General features: G+C 42.2%; 1 protein-coding gene across 10 annotated transcripts in view; it reads right to left on the minus strand.

Moving 5' to 3' along the window:
• Window positions 1-22,010, minus strand: part of ANK3 (ankyrin 3, node of Ranvier (ankyrin G)) — a 465,310-nt gene that overhangs the window by 169,799 nt on the left and 273,501 nt on the right. For 6 of the 10 annotated variants that reach the window (XM_014538719.1, XM_014538723.1, XM_014538717.1 and 3 more), the window contains exons 6-8: window positions 18,974-19,159; window positions 18,280-18,303; window positions 17,027-17,125 (exon numbers count right to left, since the gene is read on the minus strand). In XM_014538719.1, the coding sequence (XP_014394205.1) occupies window positions 17,027-17,125; window positions 18,280-18,303; window positions 18,974-19,159 (309 nt within the window). The remainder of the gene's footprint in view (window positions 1-17,026; window positions 17,126-18,279; window positions 18,304-18,973; window positions 19,160-22,010) is intronic. The other 4 variants (XM_014538720.1, XM_014538725.1, XM_014538718.1 and 1 more) reach the window with 1 other exon arrangement.

Here is a 22,010-nt window from a genome sequence, read left to right on the forward strand (position 1 = left end):
GAGCAAGCAAGCCTCCTGTTCGCTTCAGTGCCTGGCTGCCGGCCGCCATCTTGGTTGGCAGTTAATTTGCATAAGGATATGCTGATTAGCCAATGGGAAGAGTGTCAGAGGTACGGTTAATTACCATGTTTGTCTATTATTAGATAGGATGAGGCAACTAAAACTAAAAATAAATAAATAAATAAATAAATAAATAAATAAATAACTTGCCAAAGGTCACCAAGCTACCATAATATGTATGACCCCAAAGTATTGGCTTCTTTCACTAGACCATGCTGACTCTGCACTTATAAGTAGTACACACATGGAACCAATGCTCACTATTAAAGCATTTTTGGAGTACCAAATAGCATGATAAGAGGTAAGAAAGTATAGGAGTCAGTTGTGCAGTAAGTTAAGAGAGAGTACTATGGAGCTCGAATGCTTGGGTTCAAACCCCAGGCCCTGCACTGGCCAGTGCAGCTCAGGTGGTTGGGTGTCCTCCCATACACGGAAAGGCTGCCAGGATGTTCAAAGCACATGCTGGGGTTTGGGGTTGAATCCCTGGTGGGAGTGGGGGGTGGTGTTGCTGCAGGAGGAGACTATTGATGTTCTTCTCTCATTTCTATGTTTCCCTCTAAAAATCAATAAAAAAAATCTTAAAAAAAATTCCAGGCCTACTCCACACTAGCTGCATAACTTCAGTGAAGTTTATTTAATTTCTTTACATCACAGATTTCCTATCTGTAAAATCAGGCTAATCTATATATATATAAAACCCTAATATGCAAATAGACCGAACAGCAGAACAACCAAACTGGTTGCTATGATGTGTGCTGACCACCAGTGGGTGCATGCAGAACATGGCGGGCATCTGCAGCAGGCGGCAGAGCGCGGACCTTGGCGGGTGTTGACCAAGGCAGGATGGTGAAGCAGGTGAACGGGGGTGCCAGACCAAGGTGGGGCGCCAGTCACTGTCATTGGGGTGAACCTCTGGTGGTTACTGAAAATTCTTTGCTCCTGCGTGCCACCATCCTGCCCGGCGCTCCCACCTCCTGCCAGTGCTGGGGCCGCCACTCGCACCCACTGCCAGCGCTGGCCATGCTCACACCCTCAACCGGTGCCAGAGCTGCTGCTCACATCCACTGCCAGCGCCTGGCGCAGGTCCCAATCGCTCGGTGCCATCAGCAGGTGCGAGCGGCAGCTGCTGGCCCCAATCATCCCTGAGGCTTCTCCACTTTGCTCCTGAGGGGCGATTGGGACAGCAGCCGCCGCTCGCACCCGCTGATGGCGCCGGCCCCAATTGCTCTGTGCTGTCAGCGGGTGCGAGTGGGCCCGGGGCTGTCAGCATGTGGGAGCGGCAGTGGTGGGAGCGCGGCTGCCAGCAGACAGGGGATCAGGGGCTGCAGTGGGAGGAACTGGGCAGGGGCACGGAGAATGGGCTGAGACCTGCCTCTGTGTCCACCTCAGCTTCGTGGCCCACAGTTCCTTTCAAGGTGCACGAATTTGTGCACTGGGCCCCTAGTGAGTTAATAAGCATGGAGTCTTAAGAATGGTGCTTGGCATTAGGTAAACACTATAAAAGTGTTAGCAACTACTGTTCTTTTTATTATCATATGGTGTAGATATTTCAAAAAATGTATGCAATGACCACATCTCACAAGTACATAATGAAAAATGTGGGGAGAAAAAAACATGTGGACCTGAAATAATTGGTGAGCTCTAAGAAGGTGTTGAGGTTGCCAGTTCTCAGGATGAATGCAAAGGTGTTAGAGAAGGGTCAGCTCAGCACAGCTCAGTGTGTGAAAACTTCAGAAGTCCCATGGCTGGGCAATAGTGGCAGAGAGGAAGGGGACTTGGGGGCAGGACCATGGCTGCTGTAACGTGATAGGTACGTGTGGTATTTAACAAAATAGAAATGTGAGTGCCATACTTTTAAAATCAAGGACTTGGAAGAAACAGCTCCCTCTGCTGGAAAGTGGTGGAATTGCTTGCCTATTTCTGATCTGTTTCTGAAAAAACCCAGCTGAGGTGGTAGCCAAGTTCCTTTATGAAATAATCACTAAAGCAAGATCATTTCTGCAACACCACAAAATCAAACCTAGGCCATTCCTACCTTACTTGTAATAAGTGGCAGACTTTTTATCCCATTTAAATATATAAAGGGCAGTGGATTTCTGATCTCCTCCACTTTCTCATCTTTTCTAAAATGTCTGGGGAGGTTATCACCAAGTGAAAGAGTAGGTGGATGATAGCACTTGAAGTCCTTTAGAGAACAAAAGATTAATATGATGTCTTTAGTTTAGTTCCTTAATATTGTCTCAACTGAGTGCAAATTCTAAAATAATTAAATGTTAAGTTGAGAAGGTATCTGGGATCTTCTGCTATTCTTACCACTTGCAATAATGTTTCCAAGTTACTTCTCTTAACGGTAATAAACAAAAAGTCAGAGTGGCAAAACAAGATGTCTGAAAATAAGGATTTTAATGTGATCATGGTTTGCATTTAAAACCTATATTTTAGCATCTCTTATACTTTAGTACTATTTCTATTATAAATAGAAACAAAATGATTACTAGGTACACAGAGAAAGCACAGGAAAAACATTTAGCAAGGCTTATTAGCGTCCTTGTTCACCATGTAGATATATATACCTTTTGAAAAAAATCTTTGTTTTGAGCTCTCTGTCCTCCCCCTTTCTGTCTAAAGGCAAGGCATACATTTCCTTTTGTAAAGGTGTCTTCCTCTCCCTTGCCAGGAAGAGGAGGATGCCTCTTCATCACACATCCATGGAGAAGGCACAACTTGATCTGCAAAACAAACCTTACTAAACAAACTTTTTCTACCTTAGTTCTCTCCCTCATATATTTATCTCCCTATAATTTACCACCCCTAGCAGCCCCAAACCCCTTGCCTTTGTCTTGTCATTCTCCAAAAATATATCATCCTTTGTTAAAATAGTATGTATCCCTCCAGGGTCTAACAGCATCTGTGGGCCTTCACTTCTTTTCTATGAATACACAAACCTGTTCTCCTGTTAGTTTGTCTTTAGTCAGTTTAATTTGCATGGTCCCAGGAACTGAACCTAAGAAGATAGAGGAAAAAGTTTTTCCTTCCCCTACAAGGTCACATTTGCTAATCTCCAGGCACAGAAGAGGCAATAAATTTTTGGTAAATAATATTTAACAGTCATATCTTTTGATATAATGTAGAAAAATAAAGAATTAAATTCCTGTTTCCTTTCATTTCCTTGAAGGTATAAAAGCTTTTTTTTTTTTTTCGGTAAATTTTTGTCTACCTTAAATCTTGTCTGATAGATTATTTTAGAGCAGGTTTATTGAGATTCAATTCACATACCATAAAATTGGCTATTTGCAAACGTACAATTTAGTGGTTTTTAGTATATTCACAAGTTGTGTAACCATCACTAGTATTTATTTAGAACATTTTTATCATCCCCCAAAGAAGCCCATATTCTGTACTTGTCAGATAGGTACTAGACTTATCAGGGTGATCACTTTGTAAGGTATATGTCTAATCACTATGATATATATCTGAAACTAAAATAATATATGTCAACTGAAAAATAAATTAAAACAAAAAGAAACCCCATACCATTAAGCAATCACTTTCCATTCCTCTGTCCTCCCTCCCAGTCCCTAGAAACCACTGATCTATTGCCTTTATGGATTTGCCTATTCTAGAAATTTCATATCAATGGAATCATACAATATGTCACCTTTTGTGTCTGTCTTCTTTCACTCAGCATAATGTTTTCAAGGTTCATCCATTATGTTATATGTATCATTACCTCATTTCTTTTTATGAAAATGTCTAAGTTTTTAATGCCCTAAGAAATCCATAAAATATATGCAAACAAATGATACTGTTAATAAGAACTGGGAATTTCAATGCTATAACCAGGAAAATTACAAACAGTGGAAGATAATAAACACTCCAGCCTTCAGTCTGACACATAAGTAGGGTTTTTCTTAAAGAAGAACTCAACCTTAGGTGATCTATTATCTATATATGTAAAAGCCAAGTGACCAGAATGCCAGAATGACCAGTTGCTTTGATGCGCACTGCGGTCCTGATCGGCTCCCCCCATCCCAATGGCTGGCCAACCGCCTGCAGCCCCTCCCTCAGCCGGTCCCACGCGATTGGCCCGCCACCACCCCAATGCAGGGGGGGCTGGCCAGCCAAGTGCCCAAGGCCCTTTCCCCTGGCCGGTCCCGCCCCCAATCACTCTCGGCCGGCCAACTGGCTGGCCAGGGGCAGGGGCCGCGGGCAGTTGGCTGGCCCCGCCCCTGGTCGAACTCCCAGTTGAACTCCCGGTCGAGGGGACAATTTGCATATTAGCCTTTTAATATATAAGATTTCCTGTAATATTTCTAAAAATGCTATACGTTTAAAAAGTCTGCCCTTTTTTTGAAACACTCTATTATAAAAATTCTAAAAAACATAAATAGTAAGGGGCTTTACAATGATACATTTTCTACATATCTGTAGCATTTCTGATAATTCTGCAACTGAATTTATATCCGAGTTGAACATTTTTCTTTCTCCTCCAAAAAGTTAAGGCACTCCTGTAAGGCTTTTGAGATGTCAGTTAACTTGAAACTATTGGTTTCTCGGGTATCCTGCCCTCACTTGGTCTTTGGATAAGTTAGACATTTGCTGAAATTTCAAACATGTCAAAATGTGTAAACAGTGTCTTTGAAGTTTCTAAAGAAAGATGGTTTCAAAAAACACACAGTCGGTTTGGTGCAAATTGCCTTGTCTGTGTGCTGTACACCTGTCTTAATGAGATGACGCTGCTCTTCCAGTGGCTAACACCCTGTCCTCAGCTTTCATCAGGCATTGTTGCCATTGAATGATGGTCATGTATCGAGACAGAATGAAATGAGTGAGAAGGTCTGGATTCAAATCCCTGTTCTTCCATTTTACTCTCAGTAGGATCTGAGACAAACAACTTTTTGGGATCTTAGTCTGCTTACCTGTAAAAATGTCTGTTCTCGCCTGGCCGGTGTTGCTCAGTGGTTGAACCTGGACCTATGAACCAGGAGGTCAGGGTTCGATTTCTGGTCAGGGTACAGGCCCAGGTTGTGGGCTCAATCCCCAGTAGAGGGTGTGATTCTCATCACTGATGTTTCTCTCTCTCTCTCCCCCCCTCCCTCCCTCCCTTTCCCTTCCTCTCTGAAATCAATAATAATGTATTTTTTAAAATGTCTATTCTTGTCTCAACTGATCCAGAAGTATTTTGTAAGCTCTGAATATGATGTAAATTCAAGGTTAGATCTGAGGTGTTGTAAAGATAACTGTTACAAGTAAATGAGTATTGAGATTTCTATGGTTCAACTTTGGACAATTTATATAGGGAAAGATTTTCATAGCATGGCATCTGTCAATTTCTTTAAAAAATATTTTGATTGATTTCAGACAGGAAGGGAGAAGGAGAGAGATAGAAACATCAATGATGAGAGAGAATCATTGATTGGCTGCTTCCTGCATGCCCTCCACTGGGGATCGAGCCCACAACTCAGGCATGTGCCCTCGACTGGAACTGAACCGGGGACCCTTCAGTTCGCAGGCCGACGCTCTATCCACTGAGCCAAACAAGCCAGGGCCGTCAATGTTTTTTAATGGGGCCTGATCTGGAGAAGCACCTGAGGAACTCAGTAGAAACACAGATTGCAAGGCCTCAGCCTAAATGAACTGCATGCAAACCTGGGGGAACGGAGGCTGCGGGCCAGCTGGGGAGAACTGGCTGCGAGGCTCGGACTTGGAGGCTGCAGAAAAACCGTTTTTAATTTCCAAACCCAGAGAGATTTGTTCCCTTTAGAGGTAAGCCTGCTCTGTCTGTCTTCACAGAAAAATGTATTTCCTACCCTTTGGTCGTAAGGCCATTAAGCTTCTAAATATCAACAGTCCATTTCAAAACATGATCATCTGGGATACAAAAATGTAGAATAGAGATAACAATAAATAGAATACAGCATACATGTGGATGCATTATTTTTAGAATGAATTTGATGATTTGTCAGGTTTTCAGGTTTGCTAGTCTTTCAATTAAAACGTTTCAAATGTGTAACAGGATTTATTATAAGAAAAACCCCTTTCTAATCTTTTAAAACTGTCCTTAATTCATTTTGCAGTCCTGGCGCAGGCAGAAAACGCATCGCCAGCTGGTACAAGCGAGGCTGCTGTCAGTTCTGGCTTCCCAGCGATGACCCTGGATTAAGTCCAAAGCTCAGTACCCATTGCATCGCCTCTGATCTTACCAGAGTATGAACTGCACAGTCGAATGCAGTTTATTTCACTTTGTTGTTTTCATTGTTATATTTTACTGTGTTAACCTTGCTATTTCTTAGCTCAAGCTCTACCACCTTAACGCTGTGTGGCTTTGCACAAGTTATTTAACTTCTTGCTTTCCAGTGTAAAACAGAAACCATACCCACACCCCACAGGATGACTGTGGAGAATAAATGAAATAATATATAGAAAACTTACTATAGTACCTAGTACCTAGTTATAAATGGAAGGTATTACCTACATTGGTTTAAATTTTGGGTAAAGTTTTCCCACTTCACAGTTCAAGGTCTCAGTAATATGGGCTGAAAGGACCCTCAAGGTCTTCTAGCCCAACCACTCTTACAGCTGCATCGCTGGGGGAAGCTCAATGGCTCTGGGGAACCATTCCAGACCGAACATGAACTTCTGGGCCCTTTCTCCCCATCCTGGGACATCCCACCTCTCTATTGGCTGTAAATCAGTCCAGCATGATTCCGTGTGGGTGTCGGTGGCATTTTGGTTGGGGCATTGTTATTCCAAGGAGAGGAGTGCTCCCCTTTCTACTGAGAACCAGTGGAACAAGCAAGACTCCAGAGCAGTTATCTACGGGGAGAGAAGCATCACACCAGGAGTCAGATATGCCTCTCCTTGTGCGGCTGAGTCTGCCACAGCTCCGAGCCAGGCCTCCTCATCCCCCTCCCAGGCCGGCCATCACGCATCTTAAACACTACTGTCCCATCGCACGTCTCCACTCAAGGACCTGCAATGACTTGTGAAAACAGCAGAATGGTGGTTACCAGGGGTTTGGGACATTGGGAAATGTTATCTCAGGGTACAAACTTGCAACTAGTAGGTAAATAAGTCCTAGAGATCTAATGCACAGCATAGTGATTACAGAAAACAATACTGTTATAACGTCAAAGTTGCTAAGAGACTAGATCTTAACTGTTGCCAAGACAAAAAAAAAAAAAGAAATGGTAATTGAGTGATGTGATAGTGGTGTTAGCTCACAGTACTGTAGTCATCATATTGCAATATATAAATGTATCAAACCGACATGCTGTACACCTCAAACTTACAGTTATATGTCAATTATATCTCAAAAAAGGGGGACAAAACCTGCAATGACTCTTTTCCATCTGCACGATCAGCTCAGCTCCAGGGTTGGACTCATTGCTCTTGTCATCTCACTTCACTTGTGCGATTGGTCACTCTCCATTTCTTGGAGTTCTAATCCCTGTATTTCCATCACAGTTTGGCTTTTCAATTTTTTTCAACTATGCTAGTCCACGCTGATCTCCTGCCTGAACTTGTTTTCTTGGATCATCCTGATTTAAGACACAGGAAATGACTGTGCACGGGTCCCAAGTCCACTCCTTTGCCACCTTTTGCTTCTGCCAAGTCCTAACCTCTTCCTTCTAGGTGCCCCTTCGCCCCTCCTGCATATTCTTCAGGCCGCCCGAGGGAGAAGAGCAGGGTTTTCTCATAGACGAGCCTGCAGTGCTCAGGAGGGGACCAGGCTGCACCTGAACAAATTCAAACGCACCGTCTGACAGTGAGTGTGTACAATGCTCCGGAATGTGCAGCAGAGGCGCACAGTAGTCCTTGGCTGCGATTTGCACGCTCGGGAGGAAGTAAAAATTCTACAGCTATTGAATAATTCTCTTTTACAGTGCACAGCAATAAAGCCAGTTCTGCCAACTCCTACACCTTAAGAGAACTTAACGATACAGAACTGCAAAGTGGAATCCACTTGGGTCCTTGAAGATGATCTCACAGCAACACTTCTAGAACAAGCACGGCAGGAAGCAGAGCACAGACTGAAAAAGGGCAAGTGAGACAGAGAAATCCGCACCTTCCAGCTTCTATGATTTTTTTATTGGAGTTCTTACTGTCTCAAGCAACGCCACATACATAGTTTCTTAAAGGCTGACCTCCTCAGGTGGCAAACACCACTGCAAGCCATGTAACTGCAACATTCGGGGAAGCCACGCTTCTGACTAGTTCCAGAAATACTCAGAGAGCTGCCATGGTGCCACCTGCTTGCCACGTCATGCTTTACAGGTGGATGTGTCTTATGATGATGGGTCCCCTCCTGGGGGAAAGCAATAGCAACCACCACAAATGTGGCTATGGCCCTGGTCCCCGTGTCCTGGGTCAAGCACTGCGCTAAGCAATTTATACAGATTATTTCATTCGGTCATCTCAATGACTCTGCATTAGGTATTGTTATTGGGCCCATTTTATGGATGATCACGCTGAAGCATGAATACATTGTCGAAGAGCACACAGAGTGAACCGCAGGGCCAGTGCGGGATTGCAGCCAGCTGGCTGCGATGCTGTTTGCTCTGACGCTGTACCTACTCTCTACTGTGAACGGGAAGGGAAGGGAAGCCAAAAGCCACCTCCATCACTGTCAGACAAGGTGGTGACTGAAATCTCTCATCTCCTCAGATGAAGGGCAGCACAGATCCCGTAACACTGGTAGATGTTAGTGTGTTCAAATGTACTTACAGATTCTGGGATTAAAATATTCCTTTAAGATTATATGAGATTCTTCTTTGATGTGGTATCCAGGGAGTGAAATGCAAAGAGCAGGAATGAGACTGCATGGCAAGCTTAGAGCAAGTTCTCTATAAAAGGTATATCCCCCACTTCCTGGCTTTGTTCCCCCTGATATGTTAATATCACCATGGAAACAAGAATATGGTTAATGCAGTAGTCACATAGCTACTTTCCCATAACTCACATTCCTTTGCCAAGCCTCTAAAATCCCCATTTTCATTCTGAAGGAGGATTATAGAACCCATTTTAAAAAACTGTCTTTGGCTTTAATGTGGTTGAGCCTTATACAAGGAGTTAAATCTATATTTGAAAATTTGTGTCAATGAAAATGAATGTATTTATGTGTGTGTTTGGTCTTTTTAAGGACAGATATCTAAATGTTAAAAAGAATATATTAGGACTGTCATGGGTGGTTTTTATTTTCTCTCTTTGCTTTATTGTATTTTATCTGAAAATGAATCATATAATGAGGGGAAAATATGTTTAAAATATATGTGCAATGTCACCACCACACACCTAACTAGAGTCTTCAGAAGCTCTGCACATTATAAAATCATTACAAACGTCTGCTACACTCATACAGAAGTGATGCCCATCCCTGTTTGAGTGGCTGATGTCCTTTCTAGCACCCTCTGGTGGTGGCTTTGATCGGGTCTTGATAGCACGCGTCGGAGGCCATGCTTAAAACACCCTTAAGCTTGGCAGCAGCCCTTTACTCCAGGCTTGTCTTCCAGGGTCATCCACACTGCTGAGAAACATGTCTTACAAATACTACACAAACTTGCCTTTTGGCATCTGAGATTCAATACTTGGGTTTGGTGCACTGACCTCAATTCCTCTATTTGAATCCTGCGGATCTCTCCTCTCCTTTAATAATCTCCTTTAATAACGGCAAGCAGTTCCCTAACACCAGGTGGGGGTCAACCTGAAATTCTGACAGGCTAGGGAGTGGAACAGGACTTGAGGAAAGCAGGTTTAAGTAGGTACTGGATACCCAGGTGTAGTGGTTAAGAAAGACGAAGTTATTTCTTCATTCATTCTTGAATTCAATAAATATATATCGAGTCCTCCCAGTGCTAGGTGCTGGGAATTCACAGTGAGTAATAATACACAGGCCTGTCCTTGAGGAATTCAAAGTCTTGCAAATGAGGTGAAGAACAGGATATGGAAGATGTATTTCATTACACCTCCACTTCAGCCCTCATACGATTGTTGAGTTAATACATATAAAATGCTTAAGAAAGAGACTGGAACTTAATACTCAAATTATAACTACTTCAAATCATTATTATTATGAACTCCTCCTATAGAAGAAAGGCGGACCCTCTACTGAGCACTTACTACGTAACAGGCAGGGCCTTGATAGTTTCATATTTGGAGCTCTCTGGCTGAATGCAATGCAGTGGCACATTAGTATGTCCAAGGTACCACTTCATGAAAGGTACAGTAGACAGAGGGCTGCGAGGCAGCAAAGACAAAGGTCATGTCTCCCTGTAGTGCAGTAAGGAATGATTCCCTGAAAAAACAATGCCTTCCTCTCCTAAAAAAAAAAAAAAAAATCTAAGCAGCAAGAAACATGTTCTCTGTTGCTCAGTCCTTCCCCGGAAGACTGAAGTTCATGTTAAAGCCAAGGTCACAGAGCCGAGCACAAGATGAGCAATTGGGAAGAGGATATTACCAGGTGAGAAGCTGGAGACAGAGGATGATGACTAAGCCTTCAAGGGGATTAGAAAACAAATAGAATATTCAAGACAAAAAAATCGTATAAATAAAACTATATTTAATGCCTACCATTAGAAAGTATAAGGGGGCGATGAAGACATATAGTGTGGTTAAGGGGGAGGGGCTTATTTTAGGGGGTTAGAGAGCTTCTTTGAGGAAAAGAATACTAGCATTCTTCACACAGATGAAAAACAAAAATTCACAGAAATTAACCATGTGCCACAATCCTTGGCAATTGGAGAGCTCAGTTGAGATCTACCTCAATTTTTGGTATTTCTGAACTCTCCATGACACAAATTGGGGAGAAATTGCTATTTTTATGTTTTCAGTGGTTATGTTTATTCCTATTTGGAAGAGGATTTCAGTTTTATTGTTGATTTTGGTGGTGGTGGTTTCTGGTGACAAAATGGGAAAGACAAAAAATTTTGGAGCCAAAAGGGGCAAGTCTATTGGCAGTGAAATTGCTCTGCATGACTATTTAAAGCAGCGGTTCTCAACCTTCCTAATGCTGTGACCCTTTAATACAGTTCCTCATGTTGTGGTGACCCCCAACCATAAAATTATTTCCGTTGCTACTTCATAACTGTAATTTTGCTACTGTTATGAATCATAATGTAAATATCTGATATGCAAGATGTATTTTCATTGTTACAAATTGAACATAATTAAAGCATAGTGATTAATCACAAAAACAATATGTAATTATATATGTGTTTTCCGATGGTCTTGGGTGACCCCTGTGAAAGGGTCGTTCAACCCCCAAAGGGGTCGCGACCCACAGGTTGAGAACCACTGATTTAAAGGATCATTTTCCTTGGGGCAACGTTTACCTTTACGGATTATTGTGCCACTGAAGGGAAGGAGGGCCTCAGAATGACAGTGTCTCAACTTTGTCCAGACCTTTCTGTGATGATGGAAATGTTATGTATACTGTGTTAACAGAATAGCCGCTAGCTACAGGTGAGTACCGAGCACCTGAAAGGTGGTTCTTGAGAATGAGGAACAGAATTTTAAAGGAGATAAATAAAAATTTAAATTGAAGATTTCTCAGTTGAAGAGGAAGCAGGGTTTTCCGCTCCCACTGTGCCCAGAGATGAGGTTAAGGGGCTTGGACTCTGGCTAAGAGAGACAAAGTAAAAGTGGTTCCCACTGGTGGGGAGTGAGCTTGATTTTGCAACATGGTGCCCTTTGGGGCTCCAGAGGATGGTACCCAGAGGGCGGGGTCAACAGCCTGTAGACTCTGGGGACAGTGTTGTCCTGAATCAATCTGCCAGCTTTGCCTTTCTGTCAATCCCTAAGTTTTTAGAAAAGTCCTCTTTTGGCATTAGAGAATAGACTTAGACATGCTTTGGGGCAGCGGTCTCCAACCTTTCAGACCTCACGGACCACCGGTTGGCAACTGCTGTTGTGGGGAATTCAGGGAGAGACTGTTGACTTTAGAGATGAAAGAAATTAGTAGAGTAAGAACAGCAGGTCACTCAAATCTGAACCTCCAGGTCTAGCTCATAATAGAAGCTTATTTTCTAGTTTTAATTTAATCTTAAAAAGGAAATCTCCAACACACAGTTGGGGGTTGTGAGGGCATGTGCTGGGGAGTGGGAGTGGCCAGGGAGAGGTCAATGGGGGAAAAAGGAGACATATGTAATACTTTAAACAATTTAAATTAAAAAAATGAACTCTCCAAATATTGTCTATCCCTGGATCCTGTTTTGCTCATGCACATGCTGAACCATATTGGCCTCTTCTTTGGGCAGAATGTACGTCTGACACTTATTTTTCCACCAACAGGCTTAGTAGTTAAAACTATCTAAAAACACTGCTCTCATTTTAATATAACATTAAATTACTATTTAATAAATAAAGTAAACCTTTGTGTAATTTAATTGAATTCTGAATGTGGCCCAGCACCTGCCAAAACTTCATTCAAGACATCTGGTGTTTGAAAAAGGCAGTCCAATGGACATGCCATGTAGTCATTGCCAAGTTCTATCACACACAATTAAAACATCATAAAGATAAGCACCTAGCTCAGCGGTTTCACAGGGGTCGCCTAAGACCATCGGAAAACACATATATAATTACATATTGTTTTAGTGATTAATCACTATGCTTTAATTATGTTCAATTTGTAACAATGAAAATACATCCTGCATATCAGATATTTACATGACGATTCATAACAGTAGCAAAATTACAGTTATGAAGTAGCAACGAAAATAATTTTATGGTTGGGGGTCACCACAACATGAGGAACTGTATTAACGGGTCAGGGCATTAGGAAGGTTGAGAACCACTGACCTAGCTCAATCACTCAGCCACCCTCGGCAAGGGGCCTTCACGGGTGGAGATTTAGCATGAAAAGGACGAGGCAGTAAGAATTGATCCTTCTGAAGTGCAGTAATTAAAGATACTGTCAACTATGTAATTCACATAATAAAAATCATATTTTAGTTATTTCACACACACAAAATTGTTTTTATAGATAACCATGTTTCTCTTTCCATTACATATATCAACGTCCCTAAGACCTAAATTTATTCTCTAGTTGTATTCACTAGTTTATTCCAGCGCTGGTAACAAACACTTTTTCGCTTTCCTTCTTACATGTCCTACTTTGTATATTTTAACCTGTGCACTACCTGAAGTCCTTTTGGAAACAAATGAGGTATAGCACTCAAACCAAAAAGTACTAAATAAACAAGGCCAACAGAAGAATTTGAAAATTCAATTATCTTCCCCAGATGGGAAGTTGAATAATACTTTACAAGAGGAAGGTCAATGACAAGTGTGAAGATTAAGTTAGGTGGTCCATTATATTTGATGAAAAAACTCTTAGCCAGCAAGATATCAATCTCTCTTCCTCAATCAATAAAAGGGACTTTGCAAGCATCCACATAATATAATTTGCCTTTATTTGCTCCCGTGCACAAATGCTCCTTCCTGGAATGATAATCAGTAGCAGCTCTGGTGTGCCTTGGTTACCCTCTCTTCCCAAGAGAGTTAGAATGATTTGTCGAGAGCAAGGGTCACCCATAAATTTAGACAGTGTCAACGCCACCTCAGCAGACTCAATTCAAAGAATGAAGAATGCTGACGCTGCATGGCAGCATACAGCAGCTTCTCCATTAACTCCCTGCAGTGGACCCGCGAGGCTGAGCAGGTCTTCATGGGTAACCCAGAAGGAAATATAGAAAATATCAGACAGGATAGCTTACATGTACCTAGGAAAATTACAACACAAAAATCAAAACTGACATCATAATAAAAATCTAAGGAAAGGTGTTGATAAACAGGTCCATTTGGCATAAATCGGTTACCGTAATTGCTACGCAGGGGTATACTTTCTTCATAGGCTAGGATCTGCTTTATTGCTGCATAAATTAGCTAATCCTGCAAAAATGCAAAGAAAGCAATCCGCTTTATTGCATACTCCCTTTAGTCACACTGTGTTTATTTCTGCCTCTTGTCTGCTTTGGAAATGCATACCCGTTGTTTGCAGGAAATTATTTCACAACTGGTGGCCTTGCCCATGTCTTCCAGCTCTCTTTCCTAGAGGACAGCCATTCCCTAGGCCAGTGGTCGGCAAACTGCGGCCCCTTGAGTGTGGCTCTTCCACAAAATACCATGTGCGGGCGCGCACGTACAGTGCGATTAAAACTTCGTGGCCACACTCAAGGGGCCAAAGAGCTGCATGTGGCTCAAGAGCCTCAGTTTGCCGACCACAGCCCTAGGCTATGCCGTCCACCCACAAAGAACTACAAGACAACACCTGCCCCTCTTCCATGATCTGTCACAGCCAGGAAACAGAAATCACAGCCCCTCAGACAAAGGTAGCTTTGTTGTTGGCTTTCTCTCTAACCATTTAATCAGTATCTCTATCTAAACCCGGTTCCCGAAGCCCATGACTTGCTGCCAGTTCTCAGCAAATGTAGCTTAAAGATCCTCCGTGGCCTGGCCAGGTAAAATCTGATCTCATCAGTTCAGGGCATCTTACCTTTTCACCTGCTATTTCTGTTACATTCTTGAGGGTGGTGACCTGGAATATGACCCAACTAGCCCAGTTATACTTCAAAGTACTGGGGGAGAAAGAAGGTAGAAAAGACAAAGCAAGAGGAGGGTAATAAAATCCGATTTGGAGAAAATGGACCACTTGAAAAACGAAGTTGATAATGCCACAGAAAAATAACCATGTGATCTGGGCATCACATGGCTAGGATCTGAACGGGGCAAGCAGTAGGGTGATTAACTGGGCTGATGCCCAAAAGGAGATTAATAAAAATATTAATCCAGACCCTATAGATGCTGGATTATTATGAAATAGAATTACTAGAGATTTGGAACCAAAATGGGTTTCTCAAGCTCTTTATGAAGACCAGTTCTTCCCGATACTCTAAAGCAAGTCATCCATCACCAAGCACAGAGGGAAGCACAGAGCAGGCAGCCTATAAGGGATGATCAAATTCTACCACATTCTTCAGCTCAGAATACTATTAGGCCTCATTGATTAGGCATGACTGGACTAAATGCTTTTCAAACCAGTAACAAGTCTGAATTTTAACATGTGTTAAACAAAACCACATGCAATTATTTTAAATCTTATATGGTAACTCAGGCAACTTTAACAACATTCCTCTAAGGTCTCCATTGATGTTTACTCGATACATTAGCATCATTTGTAATTACCACATCATTGTTTCAATGTAAATGGATGCTTTGGAATTGCTTTGATGCTGAAAATACAGTAATTTGCCCCCTTATGTTGCTTAAACATTGTTCCATTCTTCTTATTTTCTGCAGCATCAGGACATTTCCGAACCAGTGGCACACAGACAAACTTCAGACACTACCCTGACATGATTTTCCAAATGTCCCATTTAGAAGATGTGACTTAATGAGGTTCTCATCATACTGTGAATTACAGAAATAAAACCAGAGCAATGCATCTTACAGACAAGAACCTCAGTGTAAATATTGACATGCCTGCTTTTTACTTGACTTAAAGAGGTGCCTAACTTTGTCGTCCGAAACGTCAAACTAGCCCTCAGGTCTGCCTGTCACTGAAGCCTAAGGATGCAGCGGATACAGGAAGAACAGAGCGGCATGAGCTGACGGGCACTCCCAAGTCACTGAAACCAGGAAGGCTCTTAGCAAGCTGATGACGATAGGGTAGGAAATAGCTTTCATATTAGTGCAAGCTGAGCTCTTACTAATTTTTATTGGACTAATAAATTATAAGAAAAAGAAAAAAGAATCCCGAAAGTCACCTATGGGAGACGAAACACGGGAGCGAGTACGTGTTTGGGGGCTGAAATCCTGCCTTTTCTCATTTTCAAGCTGTCATCCTGGACCAGCTACTTCTTATCTCTAAGCCTTGGTTTCCTCTTCTGTAAAACAGGGATAAGTAATACTTTTCTGGATATAAGAATAAACGAGGCAAAAATGCTTAGCTGGGCATCTGCACCCAGTAACTCCTTCCAAGACAGTATTACGTTTACTGCTGCTGATACTGCTAGTACTAATATTATGCCCTATATCTCCCTATGTGATCTAACTCTGTTTCTCCTCGAACAAGTGAGGTTTCAGCAAAACGAATACTTCAAATGTTATGTTCAAAATCAGTGCTGCTGCTGCTGTCGATGGTGATATGTCAGACATGGCCAAGTGCTTTACACACACTCTCTGTTCTTAATTCTCACAGTGACCCACTGGGGGAGTGATACTAATATTTTATTATCATATAACATTATAATTCATATTCTTTTATCTTACAAAGGAGGAAACTGGTGGACAGAGAGAGGAAAATTAAAGCCCAAATTTGAACTCAGGGAGACTGAATCCCGAGGCCACGCTTTTAGCCACTGCTCCAATCTGCTTTCTTCTTCATTTCTACTTCTGATGATGATGTTTCTGAGGAGTAAGCCTAGCACTGAGCCGACTTTTACATTCTGAGCAGTTACTCTGGTCAAGCGTCCAATTGCTGTCCACGATACACAGGACGCCAATTCCTTTCTCCAGGACTATGAGCTCACTCAGGTGACAGAATCTTGTTACTCACTATGCTAGTTTGGAGGGGACAGAAGATAAAAGCAAAAGATGGCTTCTATTATTTGGGTTCTCAAGTTAGGGCCTCATCCAGATATCCCAGAGCATTCCCAACCAGAAGGTCAAGATCCTGATACCTAAAGCCCCAGTGGCTGCACGTGACCAATTTCTACCAGTCTCAGACATTTCAACTTGCGGAAAGGTTGGTGGTTTCCAGTCAGGATTACTTGAGCCATATCTCCCATATATTCCCGTACATGTATTTATCACCCCTCAACCCCATCTTGGTTTATTTTTTCTGCTAGGAAATACCACACCTGTTTCAAAGCAAGGCCACCTGCCTCCACCTCCTGCTCGTGCTGGGAAAGGAAGGGTAAGAATCACTTCAAATGCTTTAAAGGCGCACCCAGGGCAGCGCTCTTACCCTTGCAGTGAAGTCCACGGCGGCCGCTCGGTTTAACAGCAACGTGGCTACATTGATGTTTCCATAGTGAGCCGCTATGTGGAGCGGAGTGAAGCCACTCTGCAAGGAGAAAACAGCAGACGTTCAGTGGAGTCCTGCCGGCCCCTGTCTGACATGCCAGGATGAAAGCCCCGCCCAAATAAAAATGAGGAAGCAAAATATGCTGAGGTCCGCATTCCATTCTGTACTAGGTTTCTTTCGGTTAGTGCCAATTGCTCACAGGGCTTCAAATAAACGCCAGACTCGTAGGCAGAGGAAGAGCCAGGAAGGATCCAAGGGCGGAGATTGAGCAGTTTTAGGAATCTGGTAGCAGTACATAGAGAAGCCAACGTTTCAAAAGTTAAAATCGGGATGACAAGAAAAATCCTTATAGCTCATAGAAAGTTCAATTAGTACCAACTGTTTTACTATTGATGGCAGAATTGTCCATTGATACTCTTTGCCAAAATTTGATTTGTTTTATGTATTCAATGTAAGATCAAATTATAAAGATAAAAGCAATTTGGGGGAAGAGGTGCATTGTAATTGGTCTTGTATAGTGGGTGATTGCATTCTAGAAAGAATCCACCAGTTGGTCTCTTTATTAGCAAATGCCTATTCGAGAACACATTTTTCTGGATTATTCCTACCAAGGTCATTTTACTTCCTTAAAAAAAATGCTAAAACATGCAGCGATTCACTTAGTCCCCAAAGATTGAAACCTTATAGGAACTAGATGCATTTCTAAATTGTTAGCAAGCTTCGCAGCCATGCTAGCTAGCTCACTGACTCCTGTGGACGGGTGGGTCATGGTGGTACCATTCTGAGGTCACTTTCATTTTGCTGACACCATTGAGGGTAAGTGTCATGCAGAACTCTACAGAATCAGTCCTAGAGGAGAGAATGGCAGGGTTGTCTGCAGCTTTGGGTAGAGCTGGTAAGCATCTCAAGTGTTGGAAATGCTTCATCTCACACACACCTCTATGGCAATCCCCTTAAGATTCAAGGATTCCTCATTCTTCCTTTCAAACACCGGGTTCAGCTGCAGAAAGCCCTGGTAACCAAACTACTGTCTTCTCTAGCACATGCTCCTTGGGGGGCGGGGGTAGAAAGCAGGTATCTAGCCTACAGAAGGCAATGCAAAGAAGAAGGGAAGGAAATGAGGCCGCAGCACTGAGGGATGGGGACACGATGATGCAGATACAGATTCTATGTACATGTAGATAGATATGTACCTCTGTTGTTCTATTCACCACCATCTAGGGTAACACATTGGGAAGCAAAGAGGAGGAAAAAATGAACGGTTAGTTCGCTGTCGGTGACATGGACTGCAGAAAGCTCACGGCAGCTAAGGAATGAGGATGAAAGCTCTGATGGAAGCACAAAAGGCACAGAAAGAAAGCTAGACTGAAGGAAGGCTACACGGTGGCCTACTCCAAATGCCTCGTTCCTTCCAAGACTCTCCAGGAACACATGTCAGGACAATGGGAATTTCTGGCCAGGACTCTGGCTGCCGGCACGCTCTCCGCAGGTGGCCCACACGCAGCGTGTCTCCTGCCATCTTAGCTAGCATCCAAAGGATGATCTGCACACCCTGCTGTTAGCATTTTGTAACTTTTCACTCTGATGTTTGCGCTGAAGAGTTAAAGACATTACAGATCTATTACGAGGGAGGAAGCGATCAGGTTCATATGCATCGATTTTGAGGGGGCCTCCCTGTTAGCATGCATAGGGCAGCATCCAGGGTGACTTCCTAGCTTTAAGGGGTGAGGGGAAGGTGCTTCCACTGGCTGACTGGGACACGTGCTTTTCTCCCTGCCAGTGGAGTTGCAAGTTTGGCAGCAGCTTGCCAAAAGGGAGGCCAAGCATCTGAAAGTTGGGGTGCCTACGCAGGATGGCTGCAGGAGAGGAGCTTCCCCGGCGCCTCACCTTGGACTCCACGTCTGCGTTGTGGTCATTCTGCAGCAGCAGGGCGGCAGCTTTCGTGTCATCCTTTCGGGCGGCGATGTGAAGAGCCGGAAGCCGCACTTTGCCTTTCGTGTCATTTTCTAGCAGGAGGGACACCACTTGATCATGACCTTGTTGCAAAGCCACTGCCAACGGCGTGAAGCCATCCTGTAGATAAATGGACGGGTCAAGGTTGGTCCCAATGCATATTTTCTTTTCAATTAACAAATAAGAAGGCGATCAAGTGACCAAGGGTCGATTTTTGTTTAGGGTAACGAAAGCTAACACATGCAAGGAAACATATAGGGGTTGGTAAAAGTAGGTTTATAGCCGTGAATACGTGAAACACAGAGTTTTTTTCTTGTATTGTTATTTATAAATTATTATTTGTTTGTATTATAACTATAAACCTACGTTTGCTCACCCCTGGATATGTGAAAAGACATTTTCAAATATACATATATCAAAGCGGAAAATAAGAAAATTTCAATAACTTTATGGGGTTTTCTTTCTGTTAAAAAGTGATGTGCATTAATTGAGTAAATTTTGAAAATTTAAAAAGAATCTTAAAAAGCCATAAATTTAATTAACCCGTAATATAATCTTAGTGAAAACAATAACATTTCAGGTTAAATCCAGTCACATTTTTCAAAGGAACTAATTTAAGTAAGCTATAAAAATCTCCACTGATTTCCCCCCCTTTATTTTTATTGATTATACTATTACTGATGTTCCCATTTCCCCCCTCTTTGCCCACCTCCACACCCAGTCGCTGCTACCCTCTCTTCCCTCTGGTCATCACCACACTGTTGTCTGTGTCCATGGGTTATGCATATATGTTCTTTGACTAATCCCTTCACCTTCTTTAATCCAATCCCCCGCCTTCCCTCCCCTCTGACAGCTGTCAGTCTGCTCCATGTACTGGTATCTATGCCTCTGTTTCTATTTTGTTCATCAGTTTATTTGGTTCAGTAGATTCTACATATAAGTGAGATCATATGATAGTTGTCTTTCTCTGAGTGGCTTATTTCACTTAGTATAATACTCTACAGGTCCATCCATGCTGTTGAAATGGTAACATTTCCTTATTTTTATGGCTGAGTAGTATTCCATTGTGTAAATGTTCCACAGATATTTTACCCATTCATCTACCGATAGGCATTTGGGCTGTTTCCAGATCTTGGTTATTGTAAATAAAGCTTCTATGAACATAGGGGTGCATCTATTCTTTTTTTATATATAGTTTTATTGATTTCAGAGAGGAGAGATAGAAAAATCAATGATGAGGGAGAATCATTGATTGGCTATCTCTTGCAAGCCCCCTACTGGGGATTGAGCCCACAACTCAGGCATGTGCCCTTGACCAGAATTGAACCCGGGACCCTTCAGTCTGGGTGGACGCTCTATCCACTGAGCCAAACGAGCTAGGGCGCATGCATTCTTTCAAATTGGTATTTCGGGATTCTTACAATATATTCCCATAATTGGAATCCTGGATTCCACTGATATTTTAAAATTGGGGAATATGCTTGTCCGGTTCATCACTGTCCCTTGTTGCCTATCATACACCTGGTTTTCAATCAGACCATATAAATTAATGAATTGTAATCATTGCTGTTGTAAGAAAGGTCTACATAAAAGACTCTTGGCTTCTCTGAATAAAAAGAGAAGACACAGGGACCACGCAAAATATGCCTAGAATAAATTCCCACACAAATATTTGTACATTTTGTATTGCCCTAGGAATTGACAAACAGGAGACAGCTACAGATTTCTCTGTGGTTAATTTATTTGTGGATGATCTGGTGTTGTTGACTGTAGAATAAATAGCACAGAGGAAAATTCTGAGACTGGCTCACAAATTTTACTTTTGAAATGCTTTCATTACCACACAACTCAAGAGAATATTTAAAAATTGTTTTTACTAGAGAATTGGCAATTAAATGACTTATTACTTTAATTGGGTCATGATGTTTTATTCTGTAGTCCTTGTGGCACAAATTAAGGGTCACTGTAATAGAAAAGCATTTGTAAGGGAGAAAGAGAAAACCTAGTCACTTGCATACTAGTGTCTTGTTGGCCTTTCTAAAAGATCCTTTTCCTCATTCTTTTCCTTTCTGGAAAACGGATAAGGCCTCCTACCATTTATTTGACTGAATACAAATCAGCACGTTTATATTCAAGGATGCGGAAAATATTGGCCCTAAAACACTGAAGGGACAACATTGCCCAGACTCATCTAAATCCTTTGGTCCGGTCTCCTTGCTGACTGTGGATGTACAGACCATTCCTACCCTGGCATCCAAACTCATGCTAATTTCCCCTCTCGCTCCCCTGAAATGTCCTCCTCCTCATTCTGCATATAAGAATTATGTCTACTCTCAATGCTTCAAGACCTAGCTGAGATCGCACCTGCTCCTTTCAACTTTTCCAAGTGGACCCGAAAGAGGAAAGGGACGAGCATTAATGTAACCAGGATAATGTTCCAGGCAGCCGTAAGTAAGATAAAAGAGAAAGGCTGCAACCAAGATGTCACCAAAACAGGATCACTGGTTTACATGTAAGAACAGAAAGTTCAGAATGTAATTTAATGTTATGGGAAAAGTCATCTATATGTAAATATAGGATCTCATTTTCATAAAGTAACTCTGTGTGTATTGTGTACATGTATAAAAAAATCTGGAAGAATAAACAAAATGTTATCTCTAGGGAAAATCGGCAGTGGCCTTTTCTTCTTTCTGCTTTTCATTGTACTTTCTCATTTATGTATTATATTATTTCTGCAATAAAAAGAAAATACACTTTTAAATTTTTATTTTGTTAATCCTCACCTGAGGATATTTTCCCATTGATTTTTAGAGAAAGTGGAAGGGAGGGGGAAAGACAGACAGAGAGAAGCATGGATGTGAGACACACACATTGGTTGCCTCCCAAATAAGACTGCAACCGAGATATGAAGTACATGCCCGGGACCTTCAGTCCAAGGGCTGATGCTCTATCCACTGAGCCAAACCCACTT

This window comes from Myotis brandtii, unplaced genomic scaffold (genome assembly GCF_000412655.1).
Source record: "Myotis brandtii unplaced genomic scaffold, ASM41265v1 scaffold196, whole genome shotgun sequence".
NCBI classification, from domain to species: Eukaryota; Metazoa; Chordata; class Mammalia; order Chiroptera; family Vespertilionidae; genus Myotis; species Myotis brandtii.